The sequence below is a fragment of the Malaya genurostris genome, chromosome 2, assembly GCF_030247185.1.
Source record: "Malaya genurostris strain Urasoe2022 chromosome 2, Malgen_1.1, whole genome shotgun sequence".
NCBI lineage: Eukaryota > Metazoa > Arthropoda > Insecta > Diptera > Culicidae > Malaya > Malaya genurostris.
This window is the reverse complement of record NC_080571.1, coordinates 21,346,599-21,366,653: the sequence shown is the minus strand read 5'-3', so window position 1 is coordinate 21,366,653 and position 20,055 is coordinate 21,346,599. Positions and strand designations below refer to the sequence as shown.

Genomic DNA, 20,055 nt, shown 5'->3' with positions numbered 1-20,055 from the left:
AAGGATTTTGTCTTTTGTTTCGAAGGAAACAATTAAGGTGAAATGTAGCGTCATAAATTGCGCGCAAAATTTCATCCGCTTCAGTTGAACGACCCGTCGCACAAAGCATAACAAGAAAAAACGACACATAGAAACCAGAACTTTTTACAATGATTGAGCGCCGTGGGCTTACCTCTCGTTATGTTGGCTTGTAAAAAAGACTGGACGTAATGGATTTTTGAATCCTTCACATTTTGAATATATGCTAATTCCATCGTTATTGTTAGTGATTACTCTTACACTAGAGCTATGAATCACGAGTAATTATGAATGACTAACATGAGGTTATATGTATATGTGTTGACCAACTTGCTTACCATGTATATGCCTGAGTTTAGTAGCAAGCATGGATTCTTCTTCAAAAGAACGATTGAATTTAATAGTCTGTCAAGGTTGAAGTTTTAGTTCTGCTATAAAAATTGCTACAATCTATAATTATACCTATTATATGATATTACACAGCTAAGCACTATTGCTTCAGCAACATCAAGGAGCTCAACAGAGTTGGACATTTTTATCATTATAAATGAAAGTTACTTAGAAAATAAACGATTTCTTACAATACCCATTTTATTGTTTTCAACTCGTTTCCATTTTAACACAAAATCCAATGCTGCCTAAATTCGCGTCGTTATTTGATATGTAATTTTTGATCACGATATAATGCCACCGAGTCCACCGTGCATTTCTCACACCACCTCAATACGAAAAAGCAGCGCGCAAGCAATAAAAATTGCGGAAAATTTTATGTAAACTTTTTCAAATTTTGGTTGTTTTGGCTAAAATATTATTATATATTTATAATTTTGAGTTGCATTTTCAGATTCTTTGTGAAATTCTGCTACAAACACTACTTTTCAGTTCTAAAACCATCCCCGTGGAATGGAACAGTTATCGTTTATACATTTCAAAAACCAATTACGGCTCGGCAAAGCAAAATTTTAAAATTCTAAGAATACTTAGTTGTGATAAATTTGATTTCGAAAACTTAAGTGTTTTTGGTTTTTCGAAAATCGGTCTAGTTTTTGAATAATAGATCAAAAACGCGATTCGCGCATTCCGCTACATTTCACCTTAATTACTCCAGGAAGCCCGTAGGGTTTAACATTTTCAAAAAATCATATTTTTTCTTTTATAATGTATTGTAACGAAACATTTCAAGAATGTTTTGTCAAGTTTTAAAGTCAATCGAAGTAGAAATCTTGGACCTGTGCGCTGAGCTCTTGCTTCTTCGTAGAATTAGATAGCCATAGATAAAAGTCCATAACTTCCAGAGTTTCGTTCCAATAGGCTTGAAAATTTCACAGAAAATTCTTCAAATGTTTTTCAAAAGTGTTAGACCATCCACCCCCCCCCCCCCCCTTAAATGAAAAACGTTCGCAAGAAGGTACACCGGCTAGTCTACAATGTGTTGAGAATAATTCTGGGACAGTCTTTAGATACTAGTATTACAAAACTATTTCACTTATTGAAAAATCGGGTACCTCGTGAAAAATAGAAAGGCCACTTCAGAAATGTTTACTCATCTTCGAAAAAATTGAAAAAAAAATAATTTTCCTGATAATGCCTAAACCCTGATTTTTATTAATTTTTAAAAATTAAAATAAAATAAAAACCAACAAAACCACTCTAGTTTCGTCAATATTGCAGTAAAGTTTGAATTTTGGAACAATTGTCTCTAGTCAAAGTTCTTCCAAATGGGTAACACATGGATCAATAAGTCCCGAGACTAACAATGTAAACAACATTTTTTCTTGCAAATTTTTTTTTATTCATCAACATAATCACCTTTTAGGGTGATACAATGGTTCCAACGTTTTTCCAATTTTTCAATACCATGATTATAAAAAAATTTATCTTTCGCTTCAAAATAAGCTTCAGTTTCAGCGATGACCTCCTCATTTGAGGAAAATCTTTTTCCCTGGAGCATTTTTTTAAGATCAACAAAGAGTTAGTAGTCACTGGGGGCTAAAACTGGCGAGTATGGGGTGTGGCGAAGCAGATCAAAGCCCAATTCGTTCAATTTCGCCATTGTTTTCATCGACTTGTGGCAGGGTGCATTGTCTTGATGAAAAAGGATTTTTTTCTCTGCATGTGCGGTCGTTTTTTTTTGCGATTTCCTCCTTCAAACGCACCAGTAAGTCAATATAATAATCACTGTTGATCGATTTACCTTTTTCGAGGTAGTCAATGAAAATCACGCCATGCGTATCCCAAAAAACTGACGCCATGACTTTGCCAGCTGACTGCTACGTTTTCGAACGCTTCGGACGGCTTTCGCCAGCTGTGCGCCACTCAGATGACTGCCGCTTCGACTCTGGAGTGTAGTGATGTATCCATGTTTCGTCCATGGTCACGTAACGACGCAAGAAATCTTTTTTGTTGCGAGTAAATAGCGATAAACTGCTTTCTGAATCATCGACTCGTTGCTGTTTTTGTTCCATCGAAAGCAATCGCGGCACCCACTTGGAAAAAACATTTTTCATGCTCAATTTTTCATGAAGGGTAGTAAATACACTTCCACATGATATCTGTGTCATCTCAGCAATCTCACGGAGCTTCACTTTACGATCTTTCATTCTAATTTTTGTCACTTCACTCACATTTTCCGGTGTAACGGCTTCCACAGGTCTACCCGAGCGTTCCGCGTCATTTGTGTGTGTACGACCACGTTTAAACTCGGCGAACCACCGACAAATCGTTGCTTTTGATGGACAAGAGTCCGGATAACATTTTTCAATCCATTGTTTCGCTTGCACGGTGTTTTTACCCATTAAAAAACAATGTTTTATCAAAACACGAAACTCGGTTTTTCCATTTTTTAAATAAACTACAAAACGACTTTACTCCAACCTCGATAACTCAGCTGTTTCTGGTCGGATCGACTTAAAATTTTGACCCGTTTCAAGCAAAGGTTAGTACTCTAGATAGACGTGGTTACTGGTTTACTACGAGCGCCATCTCTGCTTTAGTTTCGGGACTTATTGATCCATGTGTTATAACAGTAGGAATTCTTTTCGAGAGTAGATTTCACCGGGTTCTTAAAAGAAATCCATTTTTCATCGCCAATAACAATTGAATGCAAAACTAACTTTTTTTCGAGGTTTTGAAATTCACAAGCGTTCTTTTTCGGTTTTTCGTCTGTCTCTCATTCAATTCAAGTGGCACCCATTTTCCACACTTTTAGACTTTTACCATAACTTTGAAACGGTCAGAAATTGTTTGTGATGCAACATTTAACGTGTCTGACCTTCACTTTTGACGCGTTTGTCAGTGTCATCTTCTTCAAATATTACTTGCAATTCAGTGTCTTTAAACTTTTTTGATTTTTTTCTTAATATATCGGTGAAAACTTTGAAGAGCAATCCTACATCGTTCGTTTGAATTTTATCTCAATTTTTATTTCAATAAAATGCTGATTACCTGAATTTTTCGAAGTTCCAATATTTAAGTCGGACGTTGCAAAACTTTAACTGCAATAGTTGAGCTTCTTGATAGTATCATTAAGGAGGTCGACTGTAGGGTCGTTGCTCTTGGATCAAAGAAAAACTGTTGATACCCTGGACCACAACATTCTTCTGCGGAAACTGGACCGGTAAGGAATCAAAGGAATTGCCAATGACATATTTCGCAGTTACCTTTCAAATAGAACACAGTTTGTAGGAGATGCGAAAAGTTCAAGACGTCAAATCGACGTGGGTGTTCCACAAGGCAGTAATATTGGGCCTCTCTTATTCTTGGTATATATCAATGAAATTGGTAACCTAACACTGAGAGGTTTTTCATCCAACTTTAGTTACGGCATAGAAAACGCCATTTTCTTTGATTGAAAATATTTTTAAAAAAAACTAACAATAGGAGGAAATTTTTACTAAAAATCTGAAATTAGAGTTTTTGTAGGGTTTTTTCAGTGTAGCAAAATAACTATCGAACTGTCAAAAATAACCATACTTTCGAGCAGGTTTATTTTGAACAACGACAAAATAACTACCAAAACGACAAAATAACGACAAAATAACTCGACTACCACCAAATGTTAACTACAAGTTAAAATAATTCGCGAGTTGCTCAACAGCCTTGATAATAGTCCAGCTTCTGGACAGTTTCTAATTTTAACCTTTCTTGGAATTACCAATTGCTAGCTTCGTATTTATTTTTCAGCACTGGTAACATCCGTTACAAGCAACAGCCCAGAACAGTCCGCCCCCTCGTCATCAAGAATAAATAAACCATGAAACGGAAATGAGCATTCTCTGAGGATGAAATTATTTGCTCACTGCCGTACGAATAAACCGATAATTGACTGGCCCCCGGTGGAAGCGCATGTTTCACAACCATGGACAGCGAGATCCCCATCCAACAAGTGATATATCATAATGAACTTCTCCAATGACCGGCCACCACAATCAGAAACGGCTACCGCTGGTAAGGTAATTTTGGTCACACCTTTTGTAAATAGTAAACACCTGCCGATGCTTCCCACGAGTGAAAGGAATAATCGAGGGTGTCCGCGTGATTATGGCTGTTTGAAGTAATAGCTGTCAGTTTGGTCTGTCTGATGAGTACTGAAACATCAAATCTCCCTTTCATGTCTATTTTTTACGTAAAAATTACTTCTGATAGGAAAGGACATTCCTAGTATAGTTTCGGGACACGCGTTCCTGTTCGGAGAACTAATCAAACCAGTTCAGTTCGTCGGGGGAAAGATTCATCAGAGAATGGCTAAGCAAATGGTTTGGACTACGGACGGACAGATTGATGGTAAGTAAGCCAAAAGTGAACCACCAAATATTTCAAAGATTGTTTCAATTATTTTTCCAACCATAACAATGTATATTATCGAAAACAAAAAATTGTCTCAATTATTCAGTCCGAGTTCTCCGACGGTCGGACGGCCCAAACAGAACAATGTATCTATCGGTGAAAAATGACCATAATTGCCACCGACTAGGTCGATGCCCCTAGCCGGAATCGATCGAGTGTCTCCCTACCGTAGATAGTGCTAAAGGACGGCCCATATGCATGCAATGCAAACTGACTAAATCGAGAAACACTCACACGGAATAAAGCATTTTGCTCAATCCATAGGAAATCTAGGCGAAGGGTTTCCCGGCCCCACATGATTTATTCACCTTTCCCATTGTGGCACACAGACACAAAACAGCTGACACCCCACAAACGCAACAACTCGGTGAACAAGCTTTCGTTCAAAGCTATCAATAATAAATTAATATGGCACTACGATTGTTCACAGAATCATTGACTATGTTGCTGGGGATTTGGTTGTCAGTGCCGTTGCCGGGTCCTTCCGGCGGAAAGAATACCTGGAATAAGCATAATTTGTAGAAACAGTTGGGTATTGAGTTTTGGGGTAGAAACTGATATGAAGGTCATGAACATCATAGTTCTTATTCTAAAATTGCAACAGTAGAACTGAATTGAATAATGTGTTGGACGAAATTATGTGAGCTTTGTAGATATTTCACCGAACACACCAAGCCGATTTTACTGAGAGACAGTGGGGACACGTGCACCGAGCAAAAAAAAAGATCATTCAGTTAGGGACACTAAATAACCTTGCCCTCGGGTCCATTAGTACGTAACAGCGCCGCAGAAACGCACTATTCTTTGGAGAAACTTTGACTACAACTACAGATTCCTTGTCCCATCTTTCATTTCGCGAAACCGCTTTGATCCAGATAATTTAGGTGGAAAGTTGAATATAACCATCGTACAAAACAACCGATATAAACTACGAATCATTGTTTCGTTGCGTATATCACAATGAATTTGAATGAATTTCACAATAACTTTCATCTCACTGCAAGTTTAAACGAAAATGAAAATTCTAAGTCGATTATCATAGCTAGTTGAAGTACGGATCAGACCACCCATAACGAACAAATCATTCGTGCTTCGTCGTCAAAAGTACGGCAATCGATCCACAAAACGTCAGAAAATGCGGAATGTATTTCATGCGAAACTTCGTTGTTCTACCCGGATATCATTTTGAATCTTCTAATTCATGTGATGCATTAAGGGCTGAGGCCAGTGTGTTTTCTGATTTTCTCAGAAACGGCGACGAATATAAAAAAAAACCCATCTGACAATCTCTTAGAAAATTAGTTTAGATTATTCTGTGAAAATTTTTGCGAATGATTCATTGACTTTAGCGGTCGGGAAAGTCTTTTTTCTAAAGGAAGAATTGCATAGCTGAAAATGTCGTCTTTCAACTTGTTCATTGAATATCTCGCCTTCAAAAGAACATGGAACAAAAATCTATCCTGACAATGTCTAGATAATTTAATTTAGATGCGATTAGTGCATAAAAACATATATGCTATCGCGTTAAAAGTAAAGTGAATGTTATTTTTGTAAAGTTAAGTCGATTTTCTCCTGAATTTTCTGTCCTAACAGTTTTCGTTTTGGCTTGAAATAAAAATCCATACTGGTTCTGCGTGAAACTGCTGTCAAATGTATGGCACAACTCTTCAAATAATCAGGAGGACGTGCCACTCGAGCCAATTTGTTCTGATTCCACTTGAAGGTGTAGCACACTTTGATTTCATTTCGCTGCTGGGCAATTTTGAAAAAAGCTTTAATAAATATAAGAAAAAAGTCATTATTTTTTACAGAAATTATGCGAGTTTTTACATACCGATCAGTTGATCGCACGTTGTTTTAGTGGATTTTTCGATACTTTTCCAGTTGTACAGCAATCTAGATAATCAACGAGTACGGTAAAAATACAGAATGAAATGTATATTCAAATTACAATAACCAAACTTCTGTAAATTTGATAACCAATGACAGTTAACTGCGACCAATTTGTAATAGCCAAGTAAACATGTAAAATATGTCCCCAAAGAGAACTCATCTTGAACAGTTTTGAAAACATATTTTCTCACACTTCCAATATTGGTACCAGACTTTGCAGTATTAAATCAATCATTATTGATGTTTTGTTGTGAAAACAGTTGTTTAAATGCTTCGGTTTCATATTTTTTTTAATGAGGATGGTCACAATATTTCATTGAAAATAAAACTAACAATCCACCATGCGTTTCCATTGAAGCTCTATTAGAAGGAAACGCATGAAGCTTAGCTTTTGTAGATGCGTTTCCTTCTAATAGAACTTCAATGGAGAAGCATGATTGATTGTTAATTTGTTTTTAGAAAAACTCAAATATTGCGCTTTTCAACATTTTATAAAAATACAAAACCATAGCCCTTCAACATGTCCAAAAATTATTCATTTATTACTACAAACTTATAGATTGACGTAGGACTGCATTCGAGATGTGTATAGATGTTAACTGATTTGATGCCGTTTGACCGTTTAAGATTTTGTAGTCCTGAAAAGGTCCATTTGGTCCGGAAGATTGCGTTTGTATTCTAGTAATTAGGGTGACCATTTAAGATAGCTTTCTAAATAATTCTTTTGAACTCCTGCATGTTTCGATTTTCTAATATTTTTTTTGAACTCCTGCATGTTTCCATCTGCTTTACCAGTCTTCTTGAAGACCCTCTTCACGAGTAACGTTCGATGGGTCGAAGCTGAGGGCAATTTGGTGGATTCATATTTTTCTCAACGAAATTTATACCCAACGACGACAGTAGAGTATTGTGAACCTGGAAGGGTTTTTGAGTCCTCCTTTACATAAGTCTCATCGTCCATCAAAACGCTTGCATCCGGACACTGCAAAAGACGCGAATACAATTTCCGGGCCCTTCTTGCTACTCGCTTATTCTGTTTCGAGTTTCTGCTTCTTGTAGGCCTTCAGGTGATTTCGCCTCTTGATATGCTGGATCATTCCGACACTCGTTCCTGCTTTTTTGGCCAAATCCCGTATTGACATTGATTTGTTCTTCATGATTAGAGATACCACTTTCTGGTCCAGTTTCGGGTTGAAAGAACCGAGTTTTCTGCCTCTTCCAAAGAATAGTGTTCCCCAAACTTATTAATGATGGTTTTAACACTGGCATGATGAATTCCAAACCGCTTCGCCAATTTTCGCATAGTAATACCCTTCTCACTTAGCCATGTGTCCAGAACTTTAATTTTCACTTCCTTTTCAATACGCGACATTTTGAAAACGCAGAATTTCAATCACACAAACAAGTAAACAAACGAATGCTGACAGCCAAACGCACAGCATGCTGTGATCTGAGCATAAAAAACCATCACAAATACATGCGTAATCGTAACACAAGTCGCACAAACGCTCATATATTCCAATATTTTATACATCTCAACATTTGAGTGAAAGAAACTATCAAAATGCTGTACGGGATTCATTTCCGGCTTTCAGAAGGTCCAAAATGTGGAACTCTCTACGATATTAAACTGTTTTCAAATATTTTTCTCGAACGCGAAGCTTTCTAGCTTTATTTGTGCGCGTTTCGTGCGAATTTCGCATTGTGGTAATCAAATTCTTCTAGATTTGAACTAAACTGATGATTTTTACCTCTGATTATTTGCAAATAAGTAATAATTATAGTTCTTTAGATAACATTCAGATCCATCAGAACGTGGAATTCTCTACGATATTAAACACTATTCGGATCATTTTTCTCGAACACGAAGCATCCCAATACTAACTTTATTAGCGCTCGTTTGGTGCAAATTTCGCACTGCAAAATGTGCACAAAGCTAATCCAATTATTCTAGATTATAACTTAAATGATGATTTTTACTTTCGATTTGCAAAGAAGTAATTTCAATAGTTCTTTAGATACCATTTAGAGCCATTTAGAGTATGTAAACGACTAGCAGCAGGGTGACGCAATCGCTCTTGTTTGAAGCGATATTCACACACTGTGAACGTCCAACAGCAGATATGCTAGCCATGCCATGATTCTGTACGATAAGAATCGGCTGCGAAGTCTGTTGAAACAGAAAGGCCAAATTCCACTAAAGGAATGTAATGCCAGGACTTTGCTTAGCCTTAATTCAGTCGCAAGTGCGATTGAAATGCTAATTTTTTTTTGCTGTCATAATGCGGCATGTACTAATTGGTTATCGGGGTAGTTGTTTTTCTGTGTTTAGGCTTCAGGGTCGGAGCCTCATATTCGTCATTGACTGAAGCACCAGTTGAATAATGCCGGGTGTAGTTCCGTTGTCTTGGCGTAGATGGAGGCCTGAGCACTCGTTCGTGGATTATCATAGACTGGAGCTAGCAATTGTGCAACAGGGTCTATTTATAGATTCGGTAGATTTTGATGTTTCGCGTTTAGACCTATTTTTTCACTATTTAAACAATGTTTACGTAATAAACGAAGTATTAACAACAATCTTACACCTTCTTTTTTTCGTTTTGTGAAAGAAATGGAGAAAAAGTTATTAAGAAATCAAATCTGAAGTAATTTCGTTACATTTTCGTATTGTGAGACTTAGAAAATGCACCCAGGTGAGCATAGTAACGAAAGACGTAGTTCTACGTTCAGGGCCGCCGAGAGTGGGGGAGAAAGTGGGGAATCCCTCCGGGCCCAGACTTTATATTGGGCCCGGAAATTCGGACATTTATCCGTACCAAAATTCCCCGGGATTGTTATTTTCTCTCAGCGGCCCTGCCTTCGTTAAAAAGTCTGCGTGGCAACAAAATCGGAGCGGTTGCTCCAAAACTCAAAATAAAATGTAAATCAATAGAATATAGTGCTTTTCATTTGTTTTCCTTTCTCATATAGAAAGGTTATGCAATCGCTGTGAAAATCGACTTTACAACCGAGGCCCGGAGAGTGTCATATACCATTCGACTCAGTTCGTCGAGATCAAAAAATGTCTCTCTTTCTCTCTCTGTGTATGTGTGTGTGTATGTGTATGTGACAAATAATGTCACTCAATTTTCTCAGCGATAACGAAACCGATTTTTACAAACTCAGATTCAAATGAAAGGTCTTATGGCCCCATAGACTGCTATTAAATTTTATCCTGATCCGACTTCCGGTTACGGAACTACAGGGTGATATGCACAAAAAAAGGAAAAAATTGTCACACACGTTTCTCAGAGATGGCTGAACCGATTTTTACAAACTTAGATTCAAATGAAAGGTTTTATAGCCTCATATAATTTTCCTGAATTTCACTTGGATCCAACTTCCGGTTCCGGAATTACAAGGAAACATGAGCAAATTAATGAAAACATGCGAGCTCAATTTTCTCGGAAATTTCTAAACTGAGTTTCACAACCTAAGAAGCAAATGAAAGGTCATAAAATTCTTCAAAAAGTCTCCAAAAAGTTGATCCAGATCCGACTTCTGATTCCGGTATTACAGTGCGATTAGTGAAAATTCTCAATTTCATGAGAATTTTTTCACAAGCGATGGCAAAACGAGGTGCGCATTTTTAGAAAACATACTGCTAAATACATCGAGTTGGCATATCTCGTTTGTTAGTGAATATATAAGACTACTTCTGGACTACTTGTCCCCGGTTTCCGCTTCCGAAAGTACCAATAACAGAAATGGTAAAACCGATTTTCACGAATCATGATTCAAATTAATGCTTTCATTGTCTTTAAATATACTGTGCAATTTCATCCAGATCCGACTTCCGGTTCCGGAATTAGAGGGCGATGAGTGTCAAAACATTCAAATCGTTATTAAAAATTACGATGTAAAACCGGTACACGTCAATACGTGCTGGTACTAAAGAAAAAGAGAATACCACCAGCATTGATCCGTTCGCAGTTAAGGATGTCGTAATATCGATCAATTATTCGAGTAATCGATTAATAACCCAGATAATCGAGTAATATTTAATCGATTAGCTTAAAACTAATATTCGATTATTGAGCTAATCGAATAATTTAAAAAAAAATCCCGTAGTAATAATCGAATGAATGATCGAGTAATCGAATAATGACCCAGATAATGGAATAAATTTCGATCGATTAGTTTCAAAATTATACTCGATTACTAAAAAATCAAGTAATTCGAAATTTCCGACATCCATATTCGCAGCGTGATTTGTTCAATTTCTTAAAGCGTGCATGGTTGCCACATTTAAATCTATATTTTTAGATGAACTAAATGTAAATTATGCAAATGTATGTGGATCTTTTGTTTAATTGGTACCTACTTTTTAGTGTTATAACAAAATCATGATAACGATGCTTTTCTATAAAAGTACACTTATTGCCTTTCTCATATAGAAAGTTTATGCAACCACTTGAAAAATTGACTAATGAAAATTGGGCCAGATTCTATATCATTCGACACAATTCATCGAGCTGAGTAATGTATGTACCTGTGTGTGTGTGTGTGTGTGTGTCTGTGTCAAATAATGTCATTCATAAAATAAAAAAGATCATAGTCACATAAGTTGCTATTGAATTTCATCATGCTTTCATAGGGTAAAGCGTGTTTGAAATTACACACCGTCATTTAGAGCGACGATGCAAAAGAGGGGAAAATTCTTCTAGATTTAGCTCAAAACTGATTCAATTTGTAGGCTTTATTAATTACTTACTAAACAAACCGGCTTCGGCTATACTGGTCCCAAGTACCGGAAAGAGTGGCCAAAAACTCTAAAACGAGACTCACTCAATTTTCTCAAAGATGATTTGATCGATTCCCACAAACTTAGGCTCATATAAAAGTTCATATAGTTTCATAGGTTGCTGTTTAATTTCATCCGGGTCCGACTTCCGGTTCTAGAACTATAGGGTAAAGTGTGTTTATTCATTTAGTGCGACGATGCAAAATTAAGAAAAATTCTTATTAACTTGCCATAATTATTTACAAATTGAAAAGGTTATGTTTTCTTTTTATTCTAGATAGAAAAATTTCTTGGCAGAATCTTCTAGTGAAATTTTTTGAAGTAATATGAGAAAGGCATCATTACACCAGTAAGTGGATTAAGACAGGGTTTTTTTTATGTTTAGAGCAATCCCTCCGATTTTGTTGCCACTCAGAATTTTTGCCGTATGACCACGTCTTTCTTTAATATGCTCATCTGGGTGCACTTTCAAAATTTCACTCCGTTAGCATGAGAGTTAAAGGGTTGATATTTCAAGAAAATTGTTTCCAGTCCAAGTTATTGAATATGGTATATGAATTTCCTTTGGGAGCAGAGTTCTTTACAGAACTGCTAGGTAGATTTTGATGGATCGACAACATTTTTATTACTATTACTGTTGGAAATTCAATAAAAAAATTTGCAAAAATTCGTCATTCATTTTTCTTTGAGAAATGTTTTAAATTTATTCAAACACAAAGCAGAGCGTTTTAACGCAATACCTTTGGAAAGTCATTGTGAAAAGGAGCTCGGAAAATTGAATCTCCATTTTCTTTAAGAATTCTAGAACAAGGCGCGATAACCCCTTCATTAGTTCGACCGGAAATGACGACATTGACGACGCGGTTTGGTGAAACACTAGTACACATGGTTGACTAATATTTAAAAAAATCTGGTCCGTTCCCGGTACCTTCTACAATGACCGCACTCACCGCTTGGTGGAGCGCGAGATTAATTGCATTGTTATCATTTCGACCAAAGTGTGCCATGAAATCTCAATATATACAAATGAGCAAACGTATCGAAAGGGTTCTCACGGTTTGACATTTGCATTATGAGTGCGATGATGGGAACTCAGCAGTGCAACCAATTTATCACCATTGGTGCCAGTTTCACGGAGGACCGTAGATGTGCGCCAAAAAAAGATCGTGACTGTAATGTCTGGAAATTCGTTTGTGGTAAAACCAAATACAAACATTTGTATTTGTATTTGATTAAACGCCTTTCGTAGATCAAACACTTGCATCTAGTAGGCCAGATTTTTACAAGTGTTAGCACAGATGGAATAACAATTTGAATTCTCACATACGACTGATTCTGTTGAAATTTCTTTGAAGATTCTTAATTTCTTTGAAGCTTTCGAAGAGAGTACATTTATCTCGAAGCTATTGTTCAACTGATGTTATATTTTACGACACTCTGAAAAGATAAACGGTTCTAAATAATAAACGAGCCTGCTTAGGATGTTTCTTCCCAGCAGTACGGGTTTTTCATTGGAGAGTTTCTTCCTACATTTAGAATACGAATTAAATGATCTCATTATCTAGTATCAAAGGGGAAAAGGAACTCGGCTTTGTCAACATAGTTGACTACTTCATGTGGAAAATTCAACTGAAATCGTTCAGTTGGAATCCAAAATCTTTCAAATGCTTTACAGAACCAACGCACATCGATTTCCAGTTCCGTTTTCCAGGAACAATGCAAATATTTACTAATCAAACACGGACTTCGAAACCGGAAGTTTTACTGACATTCCAATAGTTGATTCATTCCAGTTCCATGTTTACCTAATGATATATTAATCTACAAACCCAAACCCCCCCGCAGCTAGTCGTCAATTTACGTCCAAGAAAAACATCATTCATCCCAGCAGTAGCAGTAACGGAAGCAGCCCACCCACCAACAGCGGCCCGCTGAGTCCGGATAACCCCTACCTGGTGGGAGTGCAATCACGGTAGTAACCAATTGATATTTCTATTGTCCTGATTCGTACCGCAAAGTGGAAAATTTCATCAATTCCTTTATCCCATAATTTCTATTTCCCAAGCTTTCGTCGTCGCTACTACCACAAAACAATTTTCATTGTGCTCATCGTTGTGATAGTAATTCTGCTGATTGGACTCATCGTTGTGGCCTGTCTGTGTAAGTGTAACCCTGTCCGAGTCGGAGCAGTGTTCAAACTGACCAGCGTTCATTCACTTCCAGTGCACATCCCACCGGACGTTTGCAACAGTGCGGAATGTCTCCGATCGGCAGCAACTCTGAAGCAAAGCATGGACACCAGCGTCGATCCGTGCGAAGACTTCTACCGGTACACCTGCGGTAACTGGGCCGACGATCATCCACGGCCGGACAGCTACACCAGCTACGATTGGTTCAGCGAACGGCAGGCGAAGATCCTGCGAAATATTCGGCAATATCTGCAGATGAATGAAACCGACGGGGAACCGAAACCGGTCAGTCAAGCCCGCAGCATGTACAAAGCCTGTATGAATTTGAGTAAGTATTTCCGAACTGGATCAACGGGATCTGATACTACTGGAGACATTTTCACTTTCTTAGCCGCCATGGATGCCTTAGGATATGAACCGGTGTTCACCTTGCTGGACGAGTTTCATTTGCCCAGATACCCAACGATGCTGAATCTAACGGAAACCGACTACGAAAGCTACAGTTTCGACTGGGTTCGTGCCTTGGCCAGAGTCAGACAGCAGCTCGGGATGGACATCATGATAGGATTCGATGTGTTTCCTAATCCGACTGATCGGAACTACAACGTGTTGGTTTTGGGAGCTCCGGAAAAGGGATCCGATTTTCCTTTGTAAGTTTTGTCAAGTAGAATTATTACTAAAAAATTTCCACTTAAACTGTACTTAACAGTAACGAAAATGTCCTGAAGCACGTGGTCAGAGCGAAACGTATTGCGTTGCTCAAAGAAACAGAAGATGACAGTGACCACGACGACGACGACGACGACGAGGACTACAGCAATCCGGAAGACAATACCAATTACATAAAGGCTTACAAAAATTTTATGATTGGTGCTATGAAAGTTCTAGTCAATAGTACCGATTCCAGAATAAATTTGGACACGTTTGCGGATAGTTTCACCAAAGCTGCTGACATATACGTGAAGATGTCCAGGGTTATAATGAAGGTATGTAATTTTGCGGGGCTTTTATTTCGGAAAGTAATAATGACACAATATGACAAACTTTTTTTTTTGTTGTCTTCGAAAATAATTGGTTACCAGCTTTACATGTTATCTCACTTAACCTGGACGAGATCATTTCAGCGTCGAATAATCGGATGACGTTTCACTGAAGTTTGCATAGAATACTAGATCAGATGAAAAAACATTCGATTTGTTGGTAGGCAGGTTGGTGATGTCATCAGAGACATAACCGGATGTTAGAGCAAATTCAGCAGCTAGAAGTTCTATATGGAAAATCTATAATAGAACAGAAACTGATTGAAACAGATTTTGAATTTAGTTCTACAATCCAGGACCAGAATCTAAGTTCTGAACTCAGTTCTAGAATTGAACTGTTCAAAACTCAGTTCCAGAAGTACACAAATCATCTCCAGAATTCAACTCTGGAATTCAGCCTCGAAATTTAGATCTAGAATTCAGTTCTAGAATCAGAATCCAAGCTCCGAATTCAGCTTCAAAATTCAAGTCCAGATTCAGAATTTAGTTCCAGTATCCATGCCCAAAATTCTGATTCAGAGTTCGACACCAAGATTTAGTCTCAGAATCCATTTCCAAAATTCTGCTCTTGAATGCAAGTTCCGAAATCAGGTTAGAATTTACTTCCAAATTGCAGTCAGTTCAAGATTTCATTTCTAGAATTCAGATACTGAATTCAAGTTCATACTTCAGATTCGTTATCCACACTCTTAGAAAAAATGAAATTTACACTTGACGTAAATTCAAGTATGCCGTAATTTCTTCGGTGATGACACAATATTACATGTACTAAGATGTAAATATAAATTTTGCGTCTGTATCGATCTAAACTTCAGTTAAAATAACTGTGAAGTTAATGATATGACTTATCTTTACATGCTATATATTGTGAATGTAAGTGAATCGCGACGCTCCTTTTATGTGCATCTAAGAAGATGCAACATTTTTTAAGTGTGCAGTTCCAGACTCCAGGTCCATAGTCTGGAATCCGGATGTAAAATTCTTGTTCAGTTCCACAGCTAGGTTTTAAAATCCAGCTCCTGAACTCAGATCTAGAATTCCGAATCACAAATTCGGAATTCAGTACTAGAATGCTGGTCCTGAATTCAGCTTCAGAATTCAGTTTAAAAATCCAGATCCAGAGTTCTGTTCTAAAATTCATTGTGGCTGACAGTTTCACCAGCGTGCCTAGATTTAAATCCCATACTAGGATTCTAAATTTAAGCTAGCGAGAAATGAAATCTCCCGCATCGTCGAGCTCCCGGGTTACGACATCGAATCATAAAATCCGTTAGAAATAAGAGCAACGACCGATGTCGTCGTTTAAAGGGCTAAAATAAAATAATGTAAGCACTTATCTCGGGCAGGGCTATGACCTCCTCGAAGAAGGAAGGAATAGCATAAAACACATGCCTCGAGACAAGTGAATGACCTCCTTGAAGGGAGGAGAAACAGCTGGATTTAACTTGTCATAGTTGGGATCGCAAGCTGGGCAATGTAAGGAAAAGAAGGAAATAAGGGGTCGTTGAATGCCTGTGTTCTCTCTCTTCCTTATAGCATAACCACGCATGCGCACAAGCCTAGGGAGGTAAGAAACACGAAATTCAGGCTTATGCGCAAGCGCGGAATAAATTAAGAATTAACATTAGACGTAAGTCTGTAGTATATAAGCAAAATTTGTTAATTAAAGTAGTAGTAGCAACTCAAAGGTTAAACTGTATTTTTTAAAGAAAGAACGAGCCCCACATTGTTTGGTGGCTTCATCCAGAGAGGACAAGCCAAAAAAGAGTTTACCAGTAAAAGTGCTACCCAGGTCTTCTAAGACCTGAAAAGTGAACGAACATTCGATTCTAAGTGATACGCAAGTTAGCGTATAAAGTGTAGTGCGGCCTAAGTCAGGCGCACTAAAAAGCGAACATTTGTTCTAAGTGATACGCAAGTTAGCGTATAAAGTGTAGTGCGGCCTAAGTCAGGCGCACTAAAAATCGAACATTTGTTCTAAGTGATACGCAAGTTAGCGTATAAAGTGTAGTACGGCCTAAGTCAGGCGCACTAAAAAGCGAACATTTGTTCCAAGTGAATACGCAAGTTAGCGTATAAAGTGTAGTGCGGCCTAAGTCAGGCGCACTAAAAAGCGAACATTTGTTCTAAGTGATACGCAAGTTAGCGTATAAAGTGTAGTGCGGCCTAAGTCAGGCGCACTAAAAAGCGAACATTTGTTCTAAGTGATACGCAAGTTAGCGTATAAAGTGTAGTGCGGCCTAAGTCAGGCGCACTAAAAATCGAACATTTGTTCTAAGTGATACGCAAGTTAGCGTATAAAGTGTAGTACGGCCTAAGTCAGGCGCACTAAAAAGCGAACATTTGTTCCAAGTGAATACGCAAGTTAGCGTATAAAGTGTAGTGCGGCCTAAGTCAGGCGCACTAAAAAGCGAACATTTGTTCTAAGTGATACGCAAGTTAGCGTATAAAGTGTAGTGCGGCCTAAGTCAGGCGCACTAAAAATCGAACATTCGTTCTAAGTGATACGCAAGTTAGCGTATAAAGTGTAGTACGGCCTAAGTCAGGCGCACTAAAAAGCGAACATTTGTTCTAAGTGATACGCAAGTTAGCGTATAAAGTGTAGTGCGGCCTAAGTCAGGCGCACTAAAAAGCGAACATTTGTTCCAAGTGAATACGCAAGTTAGCGTATAAAGTGTAGTGCGGCCTAAGTCAGGCGCACTAAAAAGCGAACATTTGTTCCAAGTGAATACGCAAGTTAGCGTATAAAGTGTAGTGCGGCCTAAGTCAGGCGCACTAAAAAGCGAACATTTGTTCCAAGTGAATACGCAAGTTAGCGTATAAAGTGTAGTGCGGCCTAAGTCAGGCGCACTAAAAAGCTAACATTTGTTCCAAGTCAATACGCAAGTTAGCGTATAAAGTGTAGTGCGGCCTAAGTCAGGCGCACTAAAATCGAACATTTGTTCCAAGTCAATACGCAAGTTAGCGTATAAAGTGTAGTGCGGCCTAAGACAGGCGCACTAAAATCGCACACCCGGATTCAAAAGCAGTCGCCGAGCAGCCGGAGAACGGAAGCCATCGCACTACTAGATCATCTTAATTGTTAAAAGAAAACAAGGTAAGAGAGAGAACATGGCGTCGGGAGGGATTAAATACAAACAGAATAAAAAGGGACATTGCCAGCTGTGCGATAACCCCGACTCAGCAGACAATATGGTCTGTTGTGACGACTGCGACAGGGGGTTTCATATCGTCTGTGTGCGGTTGGATCATATTCCAACTAAGGCTGAGTTTTGGGCTTGCCCAAAATGTACGATAATAAAGGCGCAAATAAAAGCGCTTGAAGGTGAGGTCGCCAATTTAAGACGATCATCAGAAGAATCGAGCAAGGGTCTCCTGAGACAGTCAGAAGAGATGTTTCGATGCCAAAGAGAGTTTTTTGCCGATCTAGCAAATAACATGAAAGGTGCATCATCATCCAAGCCAGGTGTGTCCAAGGGCGGTTCCGAAGACGCGACCGCAAAAATGGTAAGGATGTTTGCAAGGCAATCTCTGATGGAGTTGCCCTATTTCGATGGATCATTTAAAGTTTGGTCCAAATTCGAGAACACGTTTAAGGAGACAACAAAAGAAGGCGAGTTTTCTAACTTAGAAAATTTGACTCGTCTCCAGAAGCATCTTAAGGGTGATGCATTAAAAATTGTGGAACCTCTATTGCTAGATAGCAAAAATGTTCCAAAGATAATGGCTACCTTAAAGGAAAACTTTGGTAACCAACAGAAAATATATAAACTTTTCAGAAACGAAGTAAAGGAACTGAAGAATCCTAGAATGGAAGTTCCAAAAAGTGTCATAGAGTTTGTAACGACGATTGATAATCTCGTTACAAACATAAAGATAACGAACTCTTTAGGATATATGCAAGATCAAGCCCTGATAGATGAAATCTTAGACAAATTGCCATTTAATCTAAGACAAGACTGGGCTCGAAAGGAAATTGATCGTAAGGATACTGCATCAGAAGCACATCCTTATGAAATTCCAACACTAGAGGATCTTCTCCAATGGTTGAGGCCTCAACAAAGAATTGCACAGGAACTAACAGAGTCGAAATTGAGAACTGATAAACAAATGAAACCTAAAGATAAGGTTTATACGCATCAAAGTTTCGATACTAACAAAAGAAAGGTATCTTGTTTTGCCTGTAATAAACAACACAAAACAACAGAATGCCCTACGTTCTTGAAGTCAAATGTAGAAGAAAGAAAAGCCATACTCATAAAGCATAAAGCATGCTTCAATTGCTGCAATTATGCCAATCATCGATTGAAAACGTGCCTTTTCAAGAAAAGGTGTGAGGTAAAGGGATGTACAGGTAAACATCATACACTGATACATCAAAATTCAGAGAACTCAATCCTGGTCTCTGAGAAAAAAGAGAAGGAGGCCGAAAAGGTTCATTATCATGAGGAGAAGGGAAAGGTTTTGTATCAGATTATACCAGTAACATTGAAAAATAATGATAAACAGGTTGACGTACTAGCGTTTTTAGACCCAGGTTCGTCAACAACATTAATTTTAGAGGAAGTTGCCAGACAGCTTGGAATAAGCGGAAAACAGAAACCGTTAACGTTGTCTTGGACAAATGGCGAAGAGCAAGTAGACAAAGGTAGCGAGGAAATATCAGTTCGAATTAAGGGCTACAAGGGGAAGACGTGTCTGTTAGAAAAGGTACGAACATTAAAGGAAATGTCTCTGCCTACGCAATCCATTCGGAAGAAGCAACTGGTAAAAAGTTATCCTTACCTCTCAGATGTTGAATTTAGTGATTACGGAAACGAGAAACCAAAACTTCTGATAGGATTACCGCATTCTAATATCATGCGTGCTATCGATACTCGTTCAGGAAGATTTAATGAGCCGATAGCTCAGAAAACTAAAATTGGATGGGTAATATACGGGACACAAATGGACGATCGAAAACAAAATAACTTTTTAATGATGATTAATAATGACGAGACTTCCGAAGAAAAATCCATGAAGGAAATGATGCGTAGTTATTTCTCGACTGAAGAATTTGGCGTTATGGTACCGAGTAAGCCTCTCATGTCTAAACAAGACGAAAGAGCTTTACAAATTATGAAAGACACGATTAATTATACAAATGGTCAATATGAAATAGGACTATTATGGAAAGAAGATAACGTGTCGCTCCCAGATAGTTATCAAGTTGCCTTAAGCAGACTAAAGGGACAAGAGAAAAGGATGCGTGAAAATCCTGAGTTGCGAAGGTGGTATAATGATAAAA

General features: G+C 38.1%; 1 protein-coding gene across 1 annotated transcript in view; it reads left to right on the top strand.

Moving 5' to 3' along the window:
• The window catches only part of LOC131427110 (uncharacterized), a 54,383-nt gene that overhangs the window by 10,003 nt on the left and 24,325 nt on the right, over positions 1-20,055 (top strand). Inside the window, exons 2-8 of the mRNA XM_058590034.1 lie at positions 4,201-4,464; positions 4,663-4,800; positions 13,385-13,511; positions 13,605-13,699; positions 13,763-14,056; positions 14,120-14,378; positions 14,438-14,714. Coding sequence (XP_058446017.1) covers positions 4,416-4,464; positions 4,663-4,800; positions 13,385-13,511; positions 13,605-13,699; positions 13,763-14,056; positions 14,120-14,378; positions 14,438-14,714 — 1,239 coding nt within the window. The 5' untranslated portion in view covers positions 4,201-4,415. The remainder of the gene's footprint in view (positions 1-4,200; positions 4,465-4,662; positions 4,801-13,384; positions 13,512-13,604; positions 13,700-13,762; positions 14,057-14,119; positions 14,379-14,437; positions 14,715-20,055) is intronic.